We start from the raw sequence: 26,125 nt of genomic DNA, 5'->3' as shown, positions 1-26,125 counted from the left end.
CTTGATACACCGCTTAGTATGTTTTCTAAGATCAGCAAAAAGAGACTCAAAATATGATAACACAAACAGAAACATAAAAACAGACCTGATGATAACTGTGCTGCAAGATAAAAAAGATGAAAAGAGAAATAAGGAAAGACTGCCTACATCATACATCAATAATGTACAATCCGCATTGGTCTACAACTTCAGTAAATAATACATCACAGTAAAGATTGGGGAAGTTAGAGGCCTGTTGCACCACAGACAAACCTAACTTTGATGACAGGTGACAGGTAAGGAAAGAGTAACATAATGGAACAGACCAAAAAAAAAGAGCAGACCGCACCAATCCCTCCCATCCATGCTCCTCCCTTCTTCCTGCAACCTGAAAGAAAACAGAGACTAGACAGATTATTCTACATTTTGTAATTCCTGGAACTTTGGCTAGAGTGGCTTCGGTCTAGAATCAGTGACCCAACCTTCTGTGTGTTCTTGTTCCAGCCCAGTCCAGCAGCAGTGATGATGCCGGGCCAGGAGAAGAGCTGGTGGTTCAGATGTCCCTTGCCTGTCCAGTCACAGACCACCATGCCTAAAGCTCCTTCGTTATTCATTGCAGCTGAAAAAATGTTGCCGACTGCAGCTTCTGGGCAACCAGCCAAACTGAGAAGAGAGGAAGTAATGTAAAAGGTTTCTTTATTTAACAAAATAAACAGGAAACTGTTCAATACCAGTTATCATTGTCAATCATTTTCATATGAAACAAAATATACAATTACTTCTTTTTTTTCAAGATCAAACTTTTACGTGCTTTGTCTAAATATGATGAGACCCTTGGTAATTCAGAAAAAATTAAATCCAGCATCTCTGAAATTTCTAAAACTACTCTGTGCTGAGTACTCCTATGCTGTAGTGAGAGAATCTCAATAAAAGATGTCAGATAGAGCAATGCACCTGTCCTGAGTCAGGAGCAAGAGAAGACGACATAGCAACCGAAAAAAGGATTGAAAGGGATCTACTCTACATATCATAATGATGTCTTTAGAAATGATGAAATTATAACTAGTGCCATATGACCACAACAAAATAATAAAAATAATCACACAACCATAAAATAGAACTGGATTGGAAACATCTCATATGATATATCCACAAAAAAAGGCACTCCATTTATAGATAGCCCTGGATTGAATCTCAGACGAGGCATTCTTTAGCTCAAGATGTTTTGGGCAATTTTCAAGGCTCTCAACCTATTTGGCTTGGTCTTATCGGACATGAACGTTAAATTCGGAGGTTTCACCTTCTAAATAACCTTATGGTGTTAATACTGGTGTTAAACCCACATAGCTTACTACAGAAAAAAAAAAAAAATATTTGCTTACCTGTTCCATGCAGCAGTGCCGGGACAAACAAAGTAATTGATGCTGTGGAGAGAAAACAAGTATGTATTCATACTGATGAACAACAATCATAAAAACTTTGAAAAATGAAACACATAAAAGCATGTTTGTATAATAAAAAATAGAGTTCACTTGAACCTATTCTCATGCATTTACGGGACGTCCCGCGGCTCAGTGGCCTAATCCTGCGTATTTACAGGATGTGCCCTATAGATCGATACCTCTGGTGTTTTTCGGTTATAAGCTACGGGTAGCAGTGAACCAACAGTGGACCCACTTGTTTCATTTCATTCAAAATTTGGTGAAGTTATGTGTGATATTTTTTTAGCTGTAACAAACTAAGTCAGTCTCCCCTGCATTGCGATAGATGATTTTATTATAAATGGGCGCAACAAAAATTACGTAGCCCCCAGCTATTGCCATTTCAAAATATTAATAAAATACAAACTATTTGGACAAATTACATGCAGTTTTCTTTTTCTTTGAGAACATTTCTTTCTTTCTCTTGTTGCATTAACAAACAAAAATTATGATAGCTTTCACAGTCATTTTGTGGTTACCGCTTCAATATACCCCAAAAGTGTCAGGCTGAAATGGCTGTTGGGTGAAAAATAGCTCAGGCTCAGGTGACTTAAGTAAGAGTAGAATGGCACTGGCAACACAAATAGTTCATTTTAGTACCGAAGATTTGGTGTTACTAGAGAGTAACATACAAAGAAAAGAAGGAGGACAGATAAGGATGGTAGATGTTTGATAGGAAAGAAGGAGCAAACCACACCAGTGCGAATGCTAACCAACTCCGAGTGCAGTATTGAAGTAGATGGAGGAAATATGAAATTCAGAGATATTGATACACTAAAATGGTTGTTATTGAACTGTTTTTCTCTGCAAGTCAGAACAATAACAGTCCCATTTGACTTGTAATAGGTCAAGACAAGTGGGTGGTTGGCGGGTGCTCTGGAGTGGATTGCCTCTTCTTTCTTGTCAAAGATCTATCATCCTTATCTCTCCTTCTTTTCTTTGTATGTTACTTTCTGCTAATAACACCTCTTATCTTTGACACTTACATGACTTATTTGTGTTGCAAATGCCTTAAAGCCCTTTAAAAAAACAACTAAAAAGATAAGGGAAAAAGCAACATTGAAAAGAAGCAGAAGGAGTACACCACACCCAAGAGAGCCTGTTAACCACTTGCACCACAGTGATATGAAAAATGATGACGATGGTGAAAACATTTTTTCCAGAGAAGCTGAAGTAAAAACAAGGATAAGGGGTAACACTGCATTGACTCACCCAAGCTGAGCAAGAGGAGCACAGTACTTGCTGTAGTCATGGTCAGCCTGTAACAAACACATGGTAAAAAAGACATTGGTTTAATGGGCACTAACGGTGCACAGTAGAAATACTACAACACATCCACATACCAAGAGAAAAGAAATAGTGAAGAGTTAGTTCACAGCAAACTAGTTCAGTTTGTGCATTCTTTGTTTTAGTAAGAGTTTTAACATTATTTGTAAGACAATCAGGTCATGTAAGAGCTAAAGATTAGAGGTGTTATGTGAGAGTAACAAACACAAAATACAAGGAGGCGAGATAAGGATGATTAGTGTTTGATTGGAACAGTTAGAGATACTGCATTAACTTTGTTCGACAGGAAAGAAATAGTGAAGAGCGCGTTCACAAAAAATTTGTTCAGTAAAATATAGTAACAGTTTCACACAAGAGGTCTATACTAGCCCTGAATTGCTTTCCTCAACATAGTCTTAATGTAAAATATGGTAACGGCTTCCAAAATGAGGTTAGTAAAAGTAAACTGCACCGTTTTCTTCCCAATTCTTTTACAGAAAAATAAATATGAGTTTCAATTGTAAACCATGACATGTGGAAGAGGAATCGCATGCAGATGAGGTCTTTGTATCACCTGCACCTCTAGCAATCTCCCTGAGGGTTTATGTATCTGCCATGTTCTAGGAGAAACCTGTTGCTTTGAGGCAACTCCCTCTTGTGGCAGAAAGAACAATGACTGGACAAAATTGAAGTTTGGGCTCGTATGAATGCACACATAAACAGCTGATATTTGTCTATCTGAGGGTTGAGGATATTTTTGTACAAGAATTCAAGGTGAACAGTCTTTATTTCATGATACAAGAAGAATAAATTCAACTGAGAATGAACAAAACAAATTATCACAATGTCTATCCTTTAAACTTGAACTAGTAGTCTTGCACTAGGCCAGTAAAATCTATTCTCTAACAAGCTGTAACAAAACTGTAAATACTTATCTGCTGTGTGGGAGGCAAAGAAATCCTGATTTGATTATTTCTTTCTGGTGTCTTCCTAATATAGTGAGCATTCCAAAAGGACAAAAAATTCATAGGGAGGGGATTGTGTATGTATGAGGTGTAATGTGAACATACAGAGACATTCAAAGTATTTAAAAGAATGGAAAAAAATAAAGCCACAAGAGACAAACAGCCCAATTACTGAATTGTACTCAGCAGCAATACTAAATTAGCCTCTCTGTCAAAGGCAGGCAGAGACAGAGATGGATGGATAACATAGCCAAGTGGAGAGGGAAAAGTTATGTCAGAACCCAAGCACTTTCCCTATGACTGTCAGAGGAGGGGACAGCTGGTGCAATGTTCAACAATGCAGCGACCCTGTGACCTCGGGAAGGGTTAAAGGACTCATGATCGAGATTGTGATCAGTGGCCTTACAAAAACAATATTAGCAATAAGAGGAGCACTTGTGGGAAAAGGTCCCCAGCACTTACTTTGACAGCATACTCTTTGAACACAATGCCGGGAGGTAGTTGTTGCAACATGGACGTGCCCAGGTCATGAAGCGGGTAGCCACACAGCTGCGGACAATAGTTTGTAACAATTGAGAAGAAGTCTGACAATACCCAGTGCCAACTGTCATGATCGGTTCGGTTCTGTTCAGTTTTGTAGGCGGGGCTCGCCAAATTGAGGGCGTAAAGCAACCATCCGCAACAAACCAAATGAAGCCGACGATGACAATAAAAAACAAACACATTTGTTTTTCAAGGCCGCGAGTCGGGCGATCGGTTTATGTTAGAGAACCGATCCTCCAATAGGCACTGGGTAGAAGGTGACTCAGCACTGGTGCCTAAGGGGAAATAGCTCAGATCTTCATTCTGCATGCAAAGGATAATGAGTTCAATTCCCACTAATGGGAGATATTTTACATAGCAAATCAGTTCAGTTGCTTAAGATATATCGCAGGATGAAGGAATGAAGAAATGGTGAGTGGAGGTTGCATACTTGTGGGTGTGTGAGTGAGTGTGTGCATTAGTATGAGTGTTTTCAAGTATGTTTTTGTGCATGGATAAGCAAGAGAGTTAAAAAAAGCAATGGGATGTGGGGGAGGGATACTTAGTCTTTTTTCTTCTGTCATCATTTTGTTATAATGTAAAAACATTCTCTAAAAACTGCTCCAAAATGGGCATTTGAATTGATGAGTTGAGAACTCCTCTTTACATAACGGATCCACATACATTTTGAGAATTACACACTTTTATGAAAGACACACAAATCAAAACTGAGCATGTACGTAGATAAAAGATTTAGAAAGAAAGACAGGAAAAGCAGAAAACGAATTATAAAATGAGTAGGAAAACCAGAAGCTAAATGAAGTCTTGATATGTCTAACAAACTGCTTGTTTTGTTGGCGTAAAGAGAAGTATATCAATACAACAATGGTCATTTAGCACATAGAGGGAGGGGGTGAGGGAGAGGGAGAGGAAACGGGAGATGGGGAGAGAGGGAGACAGCAGGAGAGAGGGAGAGAGAGGGAGGGAGATGGAGGGAGAGAGAGAGAGAGAGAGAGAGAGAGAGAGGGGGGGGGGGGAAGAAAAGAAGTTGAACTATCAGTGGCGCCCTTCAAGCACCTGCTCTAATAAATTGGTTGGGTCACTTTTAAACTGTTATTTTATACTGAAAAACAGCACTTTACCTGCAAAGTCTGATTCGATGCAATTGGCAAAAACCGCTGCACATCACCAACACTGAGATTATCTTCGGAAGAGTCGAGGAGGAAGGTACTCAAACGAGGGCCAGCACTCACAAATCTGATAAGTGGAATTTAAGTAAAAAATACAGCGAAAAAAAAATAATTTTAAAAAAGTCATGGTGTAGAGGGAAGATAGAAGTAATAAATTGTGGCATACAGAACACAGAGGAGAGCGAGAGAGTCAACAAACTGAAAGGGGCACACAAAAGTGAAAGAAGAGAAGCAAGATGAGCAAAAAAAACCATGTTACAGCATTAATTTTATCAGAGGAGTAAAAATACAGACTACCATAGCCAGAACACAACAATTGTAGAACAGAAAAGGTGGAAATGACATATGAGCACTACTAACCACTGGCATAGCATCACCTCAGAATTACTTTGTCCATAGTGCACTTAACTATAGAGTTCACTTTGGACAAAATAGTTGTCAGGTGACGATATATCCAATATAAAAAAACAAAAAGAAATTGATGAAAATAAAAACAACAATACGAAAACAGGAGGAAACAACTTCTGGAAAAGATTCGCATACAATAAGTTCCATTATTACACTAAAGGATAAAGGATCATCTCATTCTAGCCATGTTCCAATATATTTACAATCAGATCATTCTCTGACTAGAACCTACATATTTTCAAGGGATATCACCAGGATTAGAAACATTTCTTAAACTTTCTAAATTATTCTTTTCTAAACTTCCATCAACACCCCCAATAATAAAGCCAAAGTCCCACCCACATTTAATCTCTTTACCAACAAAACTACGTTCAAATATAGATGTTTTCTTTTTTTTTTTTTGCCTTCACATTAAAACCCCCAGGCATTCCAATACAATGACTGTAATCTTTTCTTAATTTTTTTTTCCTTTCTGCTAACGTGTGGGCAAAATGTATGAATATATGTTAGAAAAGCATGATGTGTATGCACATAGTAATGTTGTACAGAATGTTTTACGAATTTTGAAAAAATAAAACTCTATTTCAGTTATGAACAAAGTAAAGCTATCTATAAACAAATTGAGACAGTGCATTGTAAATAAACTGCAATACTTCTGAGATCATAATATCATGAGAACATAAGAACGTGACTATGTCAAGAAGTCTGACAGGTCAAAGGTCAAGTACTGACTGTGCATGTGGGAAACAGGCGAGGAAGTCCTGGAAGACCGGGTAGAGCTTGGGCAGGTCCTCCCACAGGACTTTGGGTCCCACCTCCACCACCGGCACCAGCTGCAGGTAGCGCTTGTGACAGAACTCGGACAGGTGCAGAACCTCACTGGGAACATTCGACAAAACATTCCTTTTCTTTTTGTCTGAGTCTTCATAATAATAATTATTATCATTATGATAATAATAATGATAATAATAATAAAAATAATAATAATAATAATAATAATAATAATAATAATAATAATAATAATATTAAATAGCATTTGCATAGTACATCCCCGCTCACCAGCAAGTTCTACGCGCTTTACAATCTATATAAAATAAAGGTAAAGTGTAGTCATGTAGGCCCTCCGCGGGAAGTCTCAGTCAACTACATAAGAAACCCTTTGGTTGGCTGGCCAGTTCACTTTAATATACCTTATAAGTCTAGCAACATTGCAACCAGTGAAGTTTACATTTCTATTATCTACATACTCTGTCTCTATCCTTGACCAAGTACCCATTCAAACCTGCTTGAACTGAAGAAAATAGAGTCAAGCATTTTTCTTAAGGACACAATGTGGAGCTGGGAACAGAATTTGTTCCTTTTAAATAGAAGTCAACACCTTACACAAATACATGTCACCATACTAGACATGAACAGACCATTTCATTTGGTCCAGCAGCAAGGGTAAAGAAGAATGAAAAAGGAATGAAAGAAAGCAAAGGCCAAACACTAAAGTAGATATCACACATGTGCATCAAATTAAAGATATTCACATATGCTAGGACATCACCGGAGACATGGCACCTCCAGCTGGTGTGCAGTGGGCCTATTGTCATCTCCCACTTACTAGCCGGGAGACCATAGAAGTACATACAAAACAATTCTAAACATATGTCCTGGGCAGAACAAAGAAAGCTTTTTAACATCCTATAGAAACATGTCGGGAGACTTAAGTCCCATTGCAATCTACCAGCCAGTGTGCATCAGTAAATGACAACTATCACGTCCATTCTTTCTCTTTAACTCTTCAGTAACAAAACTAGATATGGCAACGATAACATTTTCAAATCCTAAAAAAAACGTTTAGGTATATTATCATCATATTTAAGCCATAACAAACCTAATATATAAAAGATGATTATTTCCTTCAAAACCATAAAGCGAACAATGACAGAATTCCTCTTGTCAAGTAACTAATGTTGTTTTCATAAAATCAGAACTGTCAATCCTTCCTGAAAAATAATGTCTCCAGAAAGGCCAGAAATGCATCACTCACCTTCTAGTATGTGGACACTGCCACTGTGGTGGCAGATTGGAATGAAATCTTGTATACAAATAAACCTGTAAAGAGGAGAAAAGAAGACTGTAAAGGACATACTGCCAAAGAATTAACTTTTTATACACAATTTAGAACTTGATCCCCAAACTGATGTAATGAAAATCACTCAGCTACAGGGTTGGCCGTACTTGAGTGTCAACATTTTGATAAATACAACCCCCCTACCCCCCAAATTATGTCAGTCTTATGTAATGTACGAAGTTAGTAATGTAAATATTAAGTAGGGGAATCATAATTCTTCTGGGAAGAATATTTTTCAATATAAAAACCATGCTACCAAAGACGTTATGACAATTAACATCTTGCGAAGAGTCAGAAGAGCAGATATCACCCCTGCACTTTCAAATTTTTTAAAACGTTATCAAAACTTTGTTCTGTCATTGCCCATGATTTGTCCATCTACACTCAACATCAATGGTTCAACATTTTTTGTTAGAGAGCATGGGCAGCGCATTCTTTTAGTCAGTAGACAAAGAGCTTATAACTTTGTTCACCTTAAAAAGTGAGCCTTCGAAATATTTATTAAAAGACATCACAGCTACTGCAAGGAGAATTTCTGCAACATTTTGGTAAAACTCAATACACCATACAAAAACATAAATAGCATATAGGGATCGTTGTTGCCAACCATTTTTCAATTCAAGAGTTCGGGCGCAGATGATGGATGTACCTGATTGATCTTGAGTAGTGACAGTGTGTCCAAGTACTCCTCTAAGCTGTCCTGTAGACAGAACAAACAAAAAATCAATGCTTTTTGCAATTAATACACATGATGATGAACAAAACTGAATTGTGTAAATGAGCAAGTTTAATGCCCTGCTTTTCTTAATATAAGTTATTTACGAAATGCTTTAGTTGAAAACAAGTACAGTGGAACAACAAAGAAAAACACACACACAAAAACCTAAACAAAAATACGATGGACAGGGACAATGAAGAACCCCCTACATGAATAGATATAAAATTTCCAACTATACAAATCAACATATAATGCTCCTCAAAACAGTAACGTTTTAAGAGGACAGGTTCAAGTTTGATTCCCAAATATGTCATCCCAGTTTAGTCTGACTGCCAGACAAAAGTTTTAAGTTCAAGAATGCCTTAGATTGAGGAATCAAACCAAAATCACGGGAGGCAAAGTCTAGATTTATTACCGACTGGGTTAACAGCACAAAAAGAGAAAAAGGACATACCATAAGAGAGATCCTACCCTGAGACACGTCCAACAAGACACCCCGATAAGCCAAGTCTGGCCAGTCTTCAATCTGAAAAAAAAAAACGTTTTTCAAATTCAGTCATAGTTTTGAATGGTAAAAAAAGCTGAATATCAATGTGATGAACTCAAAACAGTCCTGAAGCATGAAACTAAATGAAACAATTATCAAGCAGCTACTCTCTGGAATAGAAAATGTGACATTGATTCGATATTAGAAATGTGATGTGTGAGCTAGCTCAACCTCTGTCCACCAGTGTCTGAGGTGTAGCGGATAAGTGCTACACCATAGCAAGCAGGAGACCAGAGTTTGATTCCTGGGAAGGGAGAATTTTTATTGAGTATGTCAGTCTTTCTGCTGGGACGTTGCACCTCTCTCAGCTTGGGTTGGCCCGGCAGGTAGGGTCGAAGCCCGCTTCCTAAATGATCTAAACTGTGCTGATAGGGGCATAAAAACATCTACATTAAAAAAAAATAAAAAATTACAGAATTTTAAATCACCCTATCCAGATGTAATTCCATATAAACAGACAAACTGGGTCTTTTTCATAACCAGGATTACCGCATATAAATCTAAAACCAAACCAAGTTTCCCCAACACATGTACGTGGCACATAAAGAAACATAGTCATGGTTGCCTTTACAGTGCAAAGGCCACTTTATACTGCCGATTAGACATATGCATGCATGCATGCACAACAAAGCTTCTCTCTGCAGAGGACAGAATCATTTTGCCAAATTTAAAACTAAAAAAGAACCAGCATTAACAATGAATATCATCATGTTAAAGAAATTTCAGAGTAAAAATCAGTGCATTTTTCCTTTAAGTTAGATACTTACCAAGTGGCCATAAAAATCCTCCATAAGGTCGATAGATATTTGAATAAAAAAGAAGAAAACCACACCAGAGCACCTGTCATTCAACCACCCACATGCATGCATGTACAACCACAAACACACCACATTGTGGCCTCACCAACAAAGAAGGGACAGTAATGGACTCCTCTTCCTTGTACAAGGTCATCAAGTGCAAAACTGTTGACACAGCATAGCTCAAACTCTCTAGACTCCCACAAAGGATCTTGATCTGTGGAATACAATTCTTTTGGTAAGTTTCAGATTAAGAAGTATCTTCGTTTTCACACATTCTGAAAGTCAACAGTTTTGAATAAATAAGTCTTGCTTACCTGAGATAACATTCTTTGTAGAATGACAAGAGTTAACTACTCCATTGGTTAAAAAAATAATTTTTGCTTGAGAAATAAGCTTGTAAGCTTTTTAAGGTGCAATTTTTCATTTGTATTGAGTTAGTCCATTTGTGACTACAAGTTCCACAGTGCAGGATTCAGAGCCTGGAATTCAGTTGCGGCAGATGGATCAACATATGGGCAGGGTTCAGAAGTGAGGGTAGGTCGAATTGAAATGTAAGATTTCCTTGGTTCTTATACCCAATATGACCTTTCTGACATTAAGCCTGTAGCTTGAATGATCTGGCTGATTCTGAAACCTCCACCTCATGGTTTGTTTAACAATTAAAAAGAAAAAAAGGCAGAACACAACGGTAATTATTATTATCATTAATATGAGCCTCCTTCTCACCTGTTTTGGAGTCACAGTCAACCGGTAGAAACCGGGCTGAGGACTCAGTCGAGGATTCAGGTGGCACAGGATGTGAGGTGAATCCAGGTTAGCCAACGGCGTCAGGAGATTGATGGAAATGTCAAGGCCAAGAGATTCCAAAAGTGGGCGACGCAGATTCCACAAGTATGCCATGTCACCTGCACTGGCTGAGGAAAAATATGAGCATCAAAAGAATAATTCAATTTCAGACGAGATTGACAAAGGAACCATAGTAGGCACTGTTCTATCACAAAAGATGAGAGTGATAGTGCAGTATTCACCAAAATTTTATGACCTGTGATGAACTAATTCAACCAACGCTGTTTTTTTTTAAATCCTGAAAAAAATAGATCTGACTGCCCAGCAAGATGATGCATCAATGAGAAAGATATCTTTAGATTTTTCTTAGTCCACCATCTGCAGATGGGTAATTACAAATTATAGTAATTTCAAAGAATTGCATTTATATATCTTTCCACAAAGAAAGTGACCAGAGTGCTTTACAATAATAAAAAGAACATAGTTCCAATAGTGATCCTTTCATTCCCTCCTCTCTATTTTTCTCCTTCATTATTTCTCTTTCCCATCCCCTCTCTACAGTTTTACTAACATTACATGAAGACACAACAAGCCACCAGTCTCCAAAAGACACGAGATGGAAAATAGAAAGGAACCAACCTATCAAAGAAGCTATTTTAAAGACATGTCTTAACTCTTTAAACGCGAGCTGCCTAATACTTGACTGCTTAGATTAGTTTGAGAGACTAGGGCTCAGTTTTTACACTGAGATTTTTTAATCACTCTAAAATGTGTGATCTCTTCCTTTTGATACTGAGGACCACAAAATGGTTTGCTTTGATTTAGCTCAAATGTTGCTTTAAACAATAATCAAAGAGATCCTTTCAATAAAATAAATTCATCATGCCCTCCACACTAAGTATCCCTAATGACCTCACAGCTGAGCTGGCTAAACAAACCTTTCTATTGTAGACATCTGCCAACAAGCATAAATTCTTCTGTTTATTTTGAATTATCAATTTTTAACAGTAGCATAAAAAAAAAAAATAGATTATAGATTTCACTTTGTATTGAACTGAGTTCAGGAATATGAGCAATAGATATGCAACTGGGAGAGTGGTTTCCAAAATCACTGAGTAGCTTACAGTTGGTTTATAGACCCAGTGTAAAAGTGAAACAATAATCACTTTCAGATTTAGCATAGCCGTATCTCCACAGTGTGACACTCTCTCTCTCTCTCTCTGTGCATTGGTACTCTAGTCTTGCCATATAAATCCAAGAACATTTCAAACTATGTTAACCCCAAAGGAGATTCTTAAAAATGTTGTACATATAGCCATAATAACAGAATACAAAGTCACAAGGAAGCATCAAAGCACTGAAAAGTGTTATATTACAAAAGTCATGTCTTGTCATTACAGGCGACTAACAACATCTTGTTGATCATTAACTAAAATAACACCCTCATTACATTACCACATTTTAGGGAGAAAGACGTTTGTGTGTGCGCCTAGAGAAAAGTAACAAAAGTCGCCCCAGACCGCTTCGAGCTACAGACTGATAATGACAAAAATCCCTTTTTTGACCAAAATGTGTTTCTATTTTTAAAAAAAGAAGATAGATCCACCATTTTTTTACAATGTGCTCAAAGGGTTTTCATTGATTTGACTTCAAAATATTTTATTTTGAATTATATTGAGAGCAGGGTATAATAAAAACAAATAATGGAAACTGCTTACCAAAGGTGTTAAAATCTAATCTTGAAGCACGTTTTCTCTTCCCTGCTGTTTTACCATTGAATTCTATTCATAATATTGATGTCAACTGAATGCCAAATTGGACATGAATTTTCCATGAATAAATACATTAAAAAAATCTTTAAAAAAAATAATTTTTGTATGTGTTCTCACGTTTGTTAAACTTAAAAGCTAATTTTCTCAAAATTCTTTATACCCTACCTCGCAAAATGTGCAATATCTCAAAAACTACTTGAGATATCTAAAAATTGAAAGACCCCCGTGTTCAGCATTGAATTTCCTGTAAGGTACAACCCTTAACTCAAAATAGTCAAAATCTAACTTTTGGTACCTTTCTTTAGGCACACACACATTTGTTGCATTAAATCACCAACCTGCATCATGGTTTGGGGAGACAAAAACAGGAAGAGCTTTGTTGATGGTGAAAGGGTTTCCTCCCCCTTGTTTAACCACCTGCATAGCCGGCCACACCAAGAACAGCTTCTCGTCAGTGACCAGTGAAGGGAGAGGACTGGATGTCTCAAATCTCACTTTACCATTCGCCTGAGGAAAAAAAGAACGGCGTGTAAGTGTGTATAAGCTTGAGTGTGCTCTCATTCTGGATAATAATATGCAGGTGGTTCACAAGCATAGCAGTTGTCTATTGCTCATTTCTAAAATTCAACAGGTTAAGCTATGGTTAAGTGAAACATTTTCCGAGTCTCTTTGCTGTGCTAGCCCCACAGATGAATACTCCTCGTCCTGTATACCAACACAAACAAACAAAGCTTAAACCAAAGAATTTGTAATTCTTTTTATCATAAGATCTAATGAAAGGCATTGGAGCGAGACAAATATTCAGTATTTTGTTTCTCATAAGAAATTCCTTTGATGAAACTGTATTGTTATCATGGGATATGATGCTCAAACAAAAGGTAGCCAAGTGAGGTAAAAATCAGTATTTTGTTTCTTGTCTAAAATTCCTTTCATGAAATTGTATTTTTCTCATGAAATATGATACTCCAACGAAAGACATCCGAATAAACCTAAAATTAGTATTTTGTTTCTCATAGAAAATTCCTTCGATGGACTTGCACATTTAGAGAAATGTATCAACCACATACTGCTGTTCAATTATACTTAACTGTGACAAAGCACTAAAAGGGCCATATTTCATTCTGAAAGACAAGGACTATAGAAACACAGGGAAGAACTAAAATGAGCAGACTACATTTGAGCAGTAGTCAACCACATGTCCTTTTATGGCACCCACCAACAAAGTAATTAACAATATCTTAAGGTTACCTTTGGCACAGTAAGTTTTGGTGACGACAGGGTCTCATCTCCATTGCCCAAAATGCTGTCTGTTGAGGTAAGACTGTCAAAGCGTACCAGGTTTGCTTTGCTATCTAGAAAAAAATATTTGCGAAGGTTTTAGTATCTTAGTTTACGGTACTTGCAACACAAATAGATCATTCAAGTGCCCAAGGTAAAAGGTATTACAGGAGAGTAACATACAAAGAAAAGGAGGGGAGAGATTAGGACGATAGATGTTTGATAAAAAAAGGAGTACATCACACCAGAGCACATCCAACCTAGCAATGCCAATCGGGCTTTCCCGCGCGGCGAAAATTTGGTCCCCGTTTACGGGCGATTTTGCGGACCCGGCCGAAGCGTAGGTGACTAATTTTGTCAACCTCGGTCTGCTCTATTTCCGAACCAATCCGAATGAAACTCGGCAACCAATCAGAAAATAGGGCCAACTAATGATATGTGGATGTTGAAGTTCGTACACATAAATTAACCTATACTTTTGGTGTCGGGAACACTTTCGTATCGTGTACACCGAAAACTATAAGGAGTTTGAATTTCAACGCCGAGATGGTAATAGATCTATCTATCCTCTATAGTGTGCTCAAATTTGAACGTTCTGTGTCAAGTAGTTGTTTAGACCCGATCATAAATGCACGACTACTCCCCTATCCAAAGCGGCTTCGCACGGAGACCGGCCATTTTCCCCTCACTCTCGTGGCAAATGTGTGTGACCTACAAATCCCCGCATGACTATTCCGGGCCCGTTCATTGGTCACTTGAAATAGGGCAATGGCGGGCGCGCGCATCCAGTTGTTTTTCTCTCTATTCCCCTGTAACATCGCAATGGGGGTATTCCGAGGCGAGGTTATCTCGTCTCGGAGTGTTCGCGTCTCAACGGGGAAAAAGAATTTTTAATTGTACGGCATGCTAGATTGAATTAACTTATCTTTTACGGTTAGCATGGTTTAAAGTCATCATAAAAAGCTTTGCAATTATTTAGTCACGCTGCCGACATATATTCTTAAAGATCTCATGTTGTGATACGATGCTATAAATAAAATGGACTCATCCCGACACCCCTTTTCGCAAAATCGTAATATGTGCACCAAAATTTTAATTATAACAAAATAACTACGAAATTGGTAGTAAATCTGACTGCAGAAATTATTTCTACACTCAAAAACACATCGGGTGGCCAAGTTTCTCTCGAACACTCCGATTAGTTACCGAGATATCGTCGATTTTCTTACAGAATCTGCTACTGCGTGGTCCACTTTTTAGGAGTATTTTCCTATATGTGGGTCATCCATATTTTGCCGACCTTTACAACCCCATAACTTTTTTATTTATGAACCGATTCTTAAAATTCAAGAAGCATAATTCTTAGATTTGAAAATTCTTTCTCAGGTACCAAAATAAAAAGGGCTAAAGTGAAAATTTAAATTTTCATTGGCATTGCCATCCAACCACCCACACAATTTAAGTCTACTGTGAAACTTTGAAAACACATAGAAACTTTGGAGCCATACTGTGGGGATGATAATAATAATAACAGTAATAATAATAATGATGAAAAATAGTTGATTTTTATTCATATCTGGAACAGAGCCTTGGGTCTAAATCAAGCAACATAAAATATGAAAAGGGAGAAAAGCTTACCAAAGTAGTGGTTCATGTTGCTGATGGGTTCGGGCAATTCTCTGGGGGCTCGGAACACTTGCATCACAGACTCCTTACCCTCAGCCATGTCCACAGCTGTCTGACCCACATTCTCACTGCCACCAAAGGAGAGACAACGGAAACACTGACCATTTCAAACATAACATTACTTATGATTTAACTCAGTAGTAATAACACAAGAAAACAAGCACAATATTTCACTCTGACTGATCCTGTTTATGTTAATTAAAATAACAAATGAGAGCTAAGTAGGCAAAACAAGTTTACCTCTCATGGCAAAGAGTCTGGCCTGATTTGGAGTTTAGTTGGTGGGTATCTCATGTAGGTGGTATCAAGTGCTAAGTGTTCTTCGATGGGCTAGAAAAATTAAGAGAGGCAATGTGCCTGTCATACACATAAGCAACGCTGAATAAAAGAAGAAGACACAGGCTAATTACACCAGAAAGCTCTCTAACCACATGTGTGTGTGTGTGTGTGTGTGTGTGTGTATGTGCGAGTGCATATGTGTGTGTATGTCTGTGCGAGTGCATGTATGCGTATGAGTGAGAGTGCACATGTGTGTGCATGTGTGTGTGCACATGTGTTTGTGTGTGCATGCACATGGGTGTGTGCGTGTGTGTTTGTATGTGCATGTACGTGTGTGTATGTGTGTGTGCGCAACAATACAATTATAACAGGGGATGTAAAAAGCAGGAGAAAGCACAAAACTCATTTCTTCGACGGGAGAATTGCATCATATCCTATATCAAACCCTTCACTTCCCGTCAGGCCTACTCTGTAATCCCACCAAAGAGCCCAAAACAGTCTCCGAACAGGCAGTGGAGGGGTAATTTTTTACCACTTACCCTGATGTGACCTGCAAGTCGCCATTGGCTCCGTAGTTGAGCAGCTCCTCCACAATACCAGCATCACCACGTTTCACAGCCTCATGAAGGGGGGTCAGGCCACGTGTGTTGTATATGTTAAGGTCTGCACCTCGAGCTGAAACAGGGAAGCCCATCTATTAAATAACACATCAATATTTTGAAATAAGTGAGTGTGAAGGCAAGAGTGTGTGTTTTGTGTATGTGTGTGTGAGTATGTGTGTGTGTATGTAAGTGAATATTTAATGAGTGTTAGTGGGGGAGCTGTAAACCAGAAAACCAGTATTCTGAAGACTGGGGGATAGAATTTAAATTTCATAATCAGTGATCTACCACATACACGGAAACATAAATCCCTTTCTCAGCATATATTGAAACAAGAGTGTACCTCCCAACCAATTATTTGTACCAAGTTAAAACAATAGACATTCACAAATCCGCAAATGGTCTACACAAACTGCCCGTCCCCATATAATTCATTAAGTTATCTTTTTGAATGGCTACCTTTCTTCAGGAAAGCTTGCTTGAGTACAGAGAAGCCCATCGACACAATAATTCTCATTTAGTGCTGGGAAAAGCAAGAAAGACAGGCGGAAACAAAAGTGGGATAGGAGAAAAGTAGAACTTACCAATGGCGCCCTTCGACCATCCTCTCTACCTACTTTTCTTCTTTTTTTCAGAGGCAAAAAAAAATGTCCCCACTTTTTTTTTATTTCAAAAAGCTCACAAAGACTTGAAGTTTCAAGCATGAGGTAAAACATTAAATAATGGGAGATAAGAAGAGACTCTCACCGCAGAGGCACTGGACCATGTCTCTGTTACCATGGCACACAGCCCAGTGCAGTGGAGTGTTCAGCATCTCCGGACTGTCCGTCAGGTGGATGTCCACACCTGCTGCCAGAAGCTGGCATACCCTACCGATGCTGGAATGAAAAAGGAAAAAACACAAAACAAGAGTCATGAATTATACTCTAGTAAAAAAGCTACCACTCACAACTTGATAGTAATTCCCTTGGCAATTTAAGTCTGATCCTATTCATAATCTCAGTTTTGTAAGAGATATGCAATCTTAAACTAGCGTGTTGGCTGTAAGTTTAAAACATTCAAAATGTTCTGCCTGCATTAACTGCAAAATACCCATCAGAAATGAACAGATATAATGCTTTGGTTTTTTTAGTTTTTGTAAGAGTTTTACGGTGCTCGCAACTGGATAAGGTCATATGAGCGCCAGAAGATTAGAGGAGTAACAAAAGAGTGACTAACATAAAAAAAGAAGGAGGGAAGATAAGGACGATAGATGTTTGACAAGAAAGAAGGAACAAACCACACCAGAGCACCCGCCAACAACCCACAGATATAATGCATTAATTGAGTAAACAATATATGTGTATATTATACACACATATACACACATTGCTAGCGATATGAGACAGAATGAAAATTTTTATGATTCACTTTAATGAAAAGACTGTATTCCATATCGAAGTGAACAATTATAATAAGAGAACAAAAGACAAATTAAGAAACTACTTTCTACTGATCCCCCTCCCCCATCCCGTGAAAGAAATTTGCTATTATAACATAAAAACAATACAACATTATTGCATTGCAGAGGTAGCCCTTTAGTTTCTTAGCACTGTTGTGAGAATGGTGCTATTAAATACCATTATCTTCAGGTTGTGGCGTAAAACAATGCGACCAAGTTTCACAGAAGATTCACCAGACCACATACTTAGACTGAGCTGTAGCTTTCAAAAGTTCTTCGTTGTAAACAGTGCGAATTGCATCAGAAGCCAAGTCTAAGGGAAGCAATCCATCTTTGTTCTGGATGCCTGGGTCAGCACCTCCAGCTAGAAGGGTTCTCACTTTGTCCACTTTGCCACTCTGAAGGCACAAACAGAAAACCTTCATAAACAGAGTGTTGAGTATAATTAATGAACAATACAAAATGTCTCACATTTAAATCAGTTTCTATCTTCACCATGTTCTCACAAGTTTGGCGGACAAGAAAAGTCCAATTCAATGAACGATTTAATATTAATAGACTCTGATATCAAAGATTTGTTTTAATGAGCACACATGATGGTTCCTCAAAGGCTATGGCTGCAACAACAGCAAGTGCTACTGGAAGTGGAATATTTTTGAACTTTTAAAACAGGATGTAAAGATAACCAATGAGAAACACAAAAAGTCTATTCCTCTTGGTAAACAGAAAATTAAACTTACAATTTATTTTTCCTTACTGATCCAACACAAGCCTATATTGATTATACAATTGCACAGCCCTTGAACTATGAACAAAACTTTCAAAGGGATTTCGTAACAACATTGAGCATCAAATCACATTTGGTTACCTTTGTGGCATAGTGCAGCAAAGTGCCACAATTTGTGTGGAGACCATTTAAGACTTTCTGCAAGAGGTCAGGATCATGATTGTCTGGTCAAAAAAGACAAAAATGAGAAAAAAAATCTTTGTATTTTATGCAATTTAAGACATGAGGCACAAAGTAAGTTCAAACTCTCAGGAAATAAAAGTAAAAGCAAGGATGGTTTGTTACTGGTCTTGCAACAGAACCCAAAAATGCAAAGGTAAAAATTCAGTCTCTCCCTTAGATCCCACCACTTACAATCCTGGTTTACTAAGATGCTGCTATTTCAATTCACTGGCTACCCCCCATATTTGTCTTTGATGTATCATCCTGCGTATCTGGTATTTCATTGTGTTTTCCCAAACGATCGCTGTGACAGAACAGACATAAAGTCACAAAACTTTGCACACTTATTATCAGAGCTGTTAAAGTACTTTTAAAAAGGTACTTAAGAACAAATTTAAGCACAATCTAAAATATGTACTTAAGTACAGTAAAAGCACTTTCCTGTAAAATGTACTTGAGTACAAGTACTTTTTAAAAAAGTACTTATGAGTACATTTTGAGTACTTTTTGCTAATATGATAAAATACTTCAGTGCTAATGCAAAACATCATATTGAATAACATATCTAGTACATTTGACAAATTAGGCCATTTATTACTAATATGTAAACAGTATACAAAGCATTTGAATACGCACTGAACGTAGGTGGAAATGGTCCGTGAAATTGAAAAAAAAAACACCCAGCAAACAAATAGACGCAACTAGTAAATGGTATCATGACTAGAACATGTTTGAGCAAGACAATATGATCAAATGTAAGTCAGTCCTAGAGGTCGCAAAGTAGGAAAAGTATCCAAATGGGAAAATGTAGAGACAAAGTTGCTCTTAAGAAAATATAAAATTGATGAAAATGGCCAGCCAAAAAAATGGAAACGTGCATTGAATTAATAATAATAATAATAAATGACATTTATATAGCGCTCAACCCCGAATAAAGTACACAGGCTCTGAGCGCTATACAATACAGTACAACATACAACAGTAACATAAAACGTTGTGTTCTGACTAATGAAAATTATTCCAAATATTCATCTTATTAATTTAAAAACAGAAACAACTTCAGCTGACATTTGAATGAATCAAAAGATTTGATCTCTCTCAAAGTACTTGGTAAAGCATTCCAGATCTTGGGGCCTTGGTATTCAAATGCTCTTTCACCCATTGTTTTAAGTTTCATAGATGGTAAAATAAATTTCTTTTTATCAGCTGATGACCTTAAACTGCGAGTTGGAATGTACAGTTTTAACAGATTTGATAATTATATAATGGTGCATTATCATTCAAACATTTGTGACATAGGGTGGCCAACTTGTACACAATCCTTTTCTCAACAGGAAGCCAATGCAAAGTTCGTAAAAGAGGTTTAGCAGAGTCTCGCTTTCTTTTCCGTAAAACTAAAAGTGCAGCATTATTTTGGGCAGTTTGAAGTTTTTTTACTTTCTCCAGTGATATTCTTGATAACAAAGAGTTACAATAATCGAGTTTTGATAAAATTAAGCTAGTTACTAGTAAAGCAGTATACTTAGTATTGATCAGATGACGTATTTTACAATTTTTTCTTATTTCTAAATACATGCAGCTGATCAGATTCTTCATTAACAAATCCTCAAGAAATTAATGTAGCCTTAAGCACAAACCACAAAAAAAAGTTAAAAAGAAATTTAGGTAGCCTATAAAATTTATAGATTGATATACATTGAGAACTCAGTTTCAGTTTCAATTGATTATAATAGTGGTAAGACAGATTTTGGTCACACTGTGTAGTCCATGGCGCCCACAGGAAACCAAAATAGGCCTACATGCAATTTCCTAGAGTCTAGTAAGTGTAGTGTAACCAAAAATGTTCTACTACAGTTGTCTCCGCCTAAGATCCCAGTGCTTGGGAGCAAGGGAAATACGGGATCTTAGCCAACGAAGCCAAGGAAGAATCTACAGAGACCCATGAACTGACGTGACCCCTGGGTGGGTTTATGGCGAGCAATGAGCGGTCAACCTTGATGAGCAATCACAGTAGCAGGGTAGCATGAGGCATGCCTTAATATTATACCGTACACTCATTAGCATATCGTCTCGAGATCTTTATCTACGTTTATCCAGTTGCCCCTCCTCTTTACCTGTCCAAAAATTGTAGCCTTCCATCTCTGATTGAGTCCCCCCGTCTTTGTCGTTACATACCATTATGCTGTGACCACACCAATTAAAATTCAGGCTGTCTCGCAAAGTCGGGAATAGAGAAAAACAGCCTTCAACTTCAATGGTCAGGGAAGAGTTCACAGTTCGATGTGATCCTGCCTGGAGCGAGCTTGTAGGCCCTACCCAGCCAGCGAGTGATGTGAGTTCAGGTGGAGAGCTCAGATGCGAGTGTGATGTTTGGGGAAAAGAAACGCGTCGGTCAGTTCACACCTCGGTGTGATCCCGTCTGGGGATCATTGTACCGTGTCATGGAGTTTTACAACGCTTGTGATCACATTCACGAGAGTGGCTGGTCTTTGACGAGACGGGCTGTTCTTTGATCTCAACTTTTAACTCTTGGTTGATCGGCTGTGCCCGCCCGGGTGTTTGTTCCGTAAATTATGATCAGAAATGCCAGCACTTACTCTTTCATTAAGCTTCAAAAGTACTCAAAATGTACTTTAAAAATACTCAAAAGTACTTCTACATGATTTTAAAAAAGAATGCATTATAATGCAGCTTTTCTGAACAGTAGACATACATAGAGGTGTATAAATTTACCCATGTACTACTCTCAATTCCATTTCCATCAGTAGGGTAGGCCTACATATGTGAGGCAGCATGGTGAAATCAGGTGCTTGTCAAAATAATGAAACCGAAGAAACCGGCATTTTTCTGCTCTTTTGGAAATTCATAATGAGTTTTTTGCTTTTATGGACTTTTTGTCTCAACATATTTTATTAAAGGCACAAAAATTGTGGTTGTGCAGGATCCAAGGACTCTCAAGCTTTGGAAGTCGCAGCGCTTTGGTGGCCATTTTGTAGTTGACACTAATTTTACTTCTAAAACCAGGCCACCCCCACCTTCTTCAATTATACAAAGGTCTCCACTCTTTTTCAAGATAGACGAGAACATTTTTTTCTTTGAAACCAAGACAAAGGAATTTAAGCTTAAAAATGATACTCAATAACTCCACATGTCCAAAAATTGATGAGAGCCTGATTTCACTACGATCAATTAATTCTTCAAATCCAAAATAAAAAGACAAAAAAACAGTGCATTTTGAAGATACTGTAGGCTACTGTCTTTACAAAAAGGCCACCTCTAAATAGCTCAGTTGTAGGCCTCTCGCCTGGGGTGAGAGGACAAATCTTCAGGCTATTCTCACCCAGTGTGTGTTCACCCCTTAGTATCTGCTCAGGCAGATCACTCCGGGTGAGAGGGCGAGCCTTTTGGTTTTTTTCACCAAGAGTGCCTTCACTGTGATATCAGTGTAAACAAACGTTCCAGCGCTTATGTGTTGAAAGCATGCAATTTTGTCAGCGGGCAGTGAGAGAGAGAGTGAGAGAGAGAGAGAGAGAGAGAGAGAGAGAGAGAGAAAGAGAGAGGAGGGGGGGGAAGAGATAGGGAGAGAGAGAGTGAGAAGGAGAAGTGAGAATTTCTGGGGGAAACAAAAGGGCGACCAATGTAGTTGGCCTTGATTCGAAAAGTGAAATTTAGGCTAGCCGTAGCATCATGGTAGACGACCAAATTAGTTTACTATTGTGCTATAACATAATTTTTTTCTTGGTTTTTGTCAATTTGATCATCCCCACCGATTGACAGTATCCAGAAATTAGGAAAAATAGAGGTCTTGTTTCACATCGGGTGAGAATAGCAAATGCTGGCAGGTCTCACCCGGGGTGAGAGTTGGATCGTAATTTTTTTATTCTCACCTCCTTACAAAAATTACTAAACAAATTTATGACACGGCAACTGTTGAAAATGCAGTATACAGTCTTATTATTTCCAGTGCTGATGATGTAGGCCTATACTTTTTGGGAACCAGTGAGCTCTTCACACGGTGAAGTCATCACAGCAGAAAAACGTGTGGCGAGTTCCTCGGAAAAAAGTATCCAAATAACAGTGAACGGCACTCTTCGAGAGAAGTGATTCCAACCTAACGCCTTACAAATTTACACATAGATCTATGTACCCAATCGGAAACAAAAACGGAGGTCGAGTAAAAAAAGTTGGCGTAAAAATGGGTTTGGGCCTTTTCTATAAATTTACCGTTGTCTCTTTTCCTCCTTTTCTGAGATTCTTTTCCCTTCCAATTATTTAATCCGATAGAAGGCCTAACTTTTGTTTCACCCCCTGTCGAAGTTGCCCCTTTTCGCCCTGTTGAATTTGCACCAGCTTTAACACATTACACCCTAACTCGCCCAGGGATTCCTTTGCGCGTTCCACCCTGACTCGCCCGCGCCGACCTAGCGTCTTTAGAAACGAAGTCTCGCCTTGACTAGACTCTGGGGCCGAGATTTTGATTTGCATAGTTATTGCAAACAGTTTCTTCTTTCGTTTGATACAGAAACGAACATTTTTCGGGCCAGTAGTTTTAGTATTAGAGCTGAACGAAGTGCGATCGCGTTACCGACACTTCCAAGGTGTCTCGATATGTTGATAGCGACACAATTGAGTTTGAAAAAGGAAATAACGATGGATTTGAGCAAAAACAAGCATATAATGAAAAATCAGATGACTCATATTTTGATGAAAACGTTGTAGCAAGAGTTTGGGACGATTCAGATTGATCAGACGTAGAAAATCTTGAATTTAGATCTAGGGCTCTACCGCGAGGCTGAGAGTGAGAGTGACGGGTCGGACACCCCGATTGAACTAAAGTTAGAACGTTTCCAACAGTTGGCGCATACATAAAGTTATATTTTTCTGAAACTACATTCATTTTTCGTTTTAACTGTTTTTCTTTCAGGATTTTAACAATTTGTTTAGCATTTTTTAAAAGGCTTGTAGTATTCTCGGGAGGGGGGTTCTTTCCCCTTGCTTAGGATCTAACCATGGACTTCCCGTTCAGACCCTTAGGGTGTAATGTGTTAAGAGTGAACAGTACGCGGAGACAGAGTTTTCTGGAGCTTTTAGACTAAAAATAAAAACAAGTGGAAGCCCAGGAAGCCCAGATTTTATTTTTAGATAGAATCAAATGCGCAACGACACATGGGTCAAATGATCCCAAGTCTAGGTTGAGGTGGCGTTGAAGTTGCCCCGGGGGCGAATTAGCCCCAACCAATGTGACGATATATCTGTGACGAGATCACTGGAGGTATGTGACCACTTCCCCGTATGAAGAGTTCACTGGTATCCTACTTTTTCAAAGTAGTCAATTTTGGGCAATTGTTTACTTTCTCAAGATTGGTCCAAAGCACGTCTTTAACTACTTTAAGTACTTTAAGAACAATCAGATATATTTAAAAAACTATTCATTGGCGACGGAAATGAAGTTGATATTCTCGTGTTCAGTGCATCAATATTTAGTAGAAAATGGACAACTGGTAGCTAACACGGCTAAGTGTGAGACGGGAGAGAAAGTAAAAAAAACGGCGCTTTTTCGGTAGTTCCCACCCCCCTTATTTGATAGAGCCTGACCTACATCTACATCTATATATATACGTTTGATTCGCGGCAAGCTAAGATGTCAAACCTAACAACTGCAAAACATTAAATTGTGGTAAAATTCAGGGGGGCATGCCCCCCTGAAACCCCCCACCTTGTTTTTATTATGTCAGGGGGGCAAGCCCCCCTGAAACCCCCCTACTCTTGGGGCCAAAACCGGCGAATAACAAATGCGGGGTGGGAACTACCGAAAAAGCGCCAAAAAAAACAACCTCTTAGTCTTAGTCTTAGTCCTCAGCCTTACATATTTACAACTTGACTTGTATCATTTACTCTGGTAAAATACTACGAGCCTACGTCTAAGTCTAAGCCAAGCAATGATTGACTAAGCGCTATGATAGCATAGATCTTCTAGATCTAGAATATCTAGACTAGATCTAATCTAGATCTAGATTATCTAGATTCTAGATCAAGATCTAAATGATTACATCTTCACCAAATAGTCTAAAAATTCTTTTGACAAGACACCAGAGACGGGACGAGTCTTCTTACATTTCTTGCTTCCGAGTTCTGACAAGACGGAGCAAATTACGTCTGTGCGCTCGGTGTCGATAGCTGTAACGATGTTCGTAGCAATAGCGGTAACATCATCCCCCATCGTGAACTGAACTTTTGGTGCAATTCAAAGTGACACAGTATCAGATTTTTTTGCAATTGTATGACCACTTCACTGAGTCATAATTTCAAGCAACTCCACTGATGTCACGTCAGCTTTCGGTTTCTTCCAGAGGCCCGGTGGATGAGCATTGATTGAGCGTAATCGGAAGTTTACACTTTACTTTTACATCCGTAGACAAGGCACTAGGCACATAGATGTACAATTGTAGGGGGATAACTCTGAAAATAAAAATCTCCTAAAAAATTGAATACCAAAAAACCCAGAAAATGTATTAATAATTTTTATCAAACTAAAGAAGCGTATTTTCCTCTCATATTATGTATGTCCATGATCAGTATGATTTTTATCGTACAATATTAAATATCTAGATCTAGATGTTTGCCTTATTTTTTCTACCGAAAGAAATTAGAAAAATCCACCGGAAGATAAATCTTCAGTGTGAAGCGTGAAGGTGTCTTTCTCATCTAGATTCTACTTTCGATTTTAGGCCTACAAGTCTGCACACTGCACAGGTAGATCAATCAAGGAGCTTGCCTTACTAATTATTTCTAAATACCGTCATGAGTTTTATTACTCGTCAAATTTTCCGGAGTCATGGAACTTCATTTTGTAGACTTGCTTTCGCAAGAATGTTGTCACAAGAAGGGACAGTTAACATCGATGCAATGGTGAAGGATGCAGGGAAACCGATTTTTGTCTTCATGAAGGGCACTCCTGAAGCTCCTCGATGCGGATTCAGTAATGCTGTTTGTCAGATCCTTCGGTTCCACGGAGTTGACAATTTTGGAACATTTGACGTTTTATCGGATGATGACGTCAGACAAGGTACAAAAATTGCTGCTTTTTCGGTAGTTCCCACCCCCCCTTATTTGAGCCTGACCTACCTACATCTAGATCTAGATGATCTAGATCTATACACGTTTGATTCGCGGTGAGCTAAGATATCAAACCTAACAACTGCAAAACATTAAATTATGGTAAAATTTAGGGGGGCATGCCCCCCTGAAACCCCCCTTCCTATTTTTATTAGGTCAGGGGCCCCCCTGAAACCCCCCCCCTACTCTTGTGGCCCAAACCCGTGAATAAAATTGCGGGA

General features: G+C 38.4%; 2 protein-coding genes across 2 annotated transcripts in view; one reads left to right on the top strand and one right to left on the bottom strand.

The window, feature by feature from the left end:
• The window catches only part of LOC101864485, a gene marked incomplete at its 3' end in the record, with an annotated part of 29,385 nt that extends 4,164 nt beyond the window's left edge, over nucleotides 1-25,221 (bottom strand). Inside the window, 19 exon segments of the mRNA XM_013088935.2 lie at nucleotides 462-642; nucleotides 1,362-1,403; nucleotides 2,673-2,719; nucleotides 4,154-4,240; nucleotides 5,356-5,470; nucleotides 6,544-6,690; nucleotides 7,847-7,911; nucleotides 8,580-8,630; nucleotides 9,103-9,174; nucleotides 10,099-10,209; nucleotides 10,722-10,909; nucleotides 12,892-13,060; nucleotides 13,802-13,905; nucleotides 15,470-15,585; nucleotides 16,336-16,471; nucleotides 17,146-17,276; nucleotides 18,086-18,237; nucleotides 18,708-18,790; nucleotides 24,903-25,221. Coding sequence (XP_012944389.1) covers nucleotides 462-642; nucleotides 1,362-1,403; nucleotides 2,673-2,719; nucleotides 4,154-4,240; nucleotides 5,356-5,470; nucleotides 6,544-6,690; nucleotides 7,847-7,911; nucleotides 8,580-8,630; nucleotides 9,103-9,174; nucleotides 10,099-10,209; nucleotides 10,722-10,909; nucleotides 12,892-13,060; nucleotides 13,802-13,905; nucleotides 15,470-15,585; nucleotides 16,336-16,471; nucleotides 17,146-17,276; nucleotides 18,086-18,237; nucleotides 18,708-18,790; nucleotides 24,903-25,008 — 2,103 coding nt within the window.
• Nucleotides 25,222-25,424: 203 nt separating this feature from the next.
• LOC101863061 (glutaredoxin-related protein 5, mitochondrial) overlaps nucleotides 25,425-26,125 on the top strand; it is a 5,645-nt gene continuing 4,944 nt past the window's right edge. Inside the window, exon 1 of the mRNA XM_005109995.3 lies at nucleotides 25,425-25,854. Within this exon, the coding sequence (XP_005110052.1) occupies nucleotides 25,590-25,854 (265 nt within the window). The 5' untranslated portion in view covers nucleotides 25,425-25,589. The remainder of the gene's footprint in view (nucleotides 25,855-26,125) is intronic.

This window comes from Aplysia californica, unplaced genomic scaffold (genome assembly GCF_000002075.1).
Source record: "Aplysia californica isolate F4 #8 unplaced genomic scaffold, AplCal3.0 scaffold00838, whole genome shotgun sequence".
Lineage (NCBI taxonomy): Eukaryota > Metazoa > Mollusca > Gastropoda > Aplysiida > Aplysiidae > Aplysia > Aplysia californica.
The sequence above is the reverse complement of the archived record's forward strand: the minus strand, read 5'-3'. Positions and strand labels throughout refer to the sequence as shown.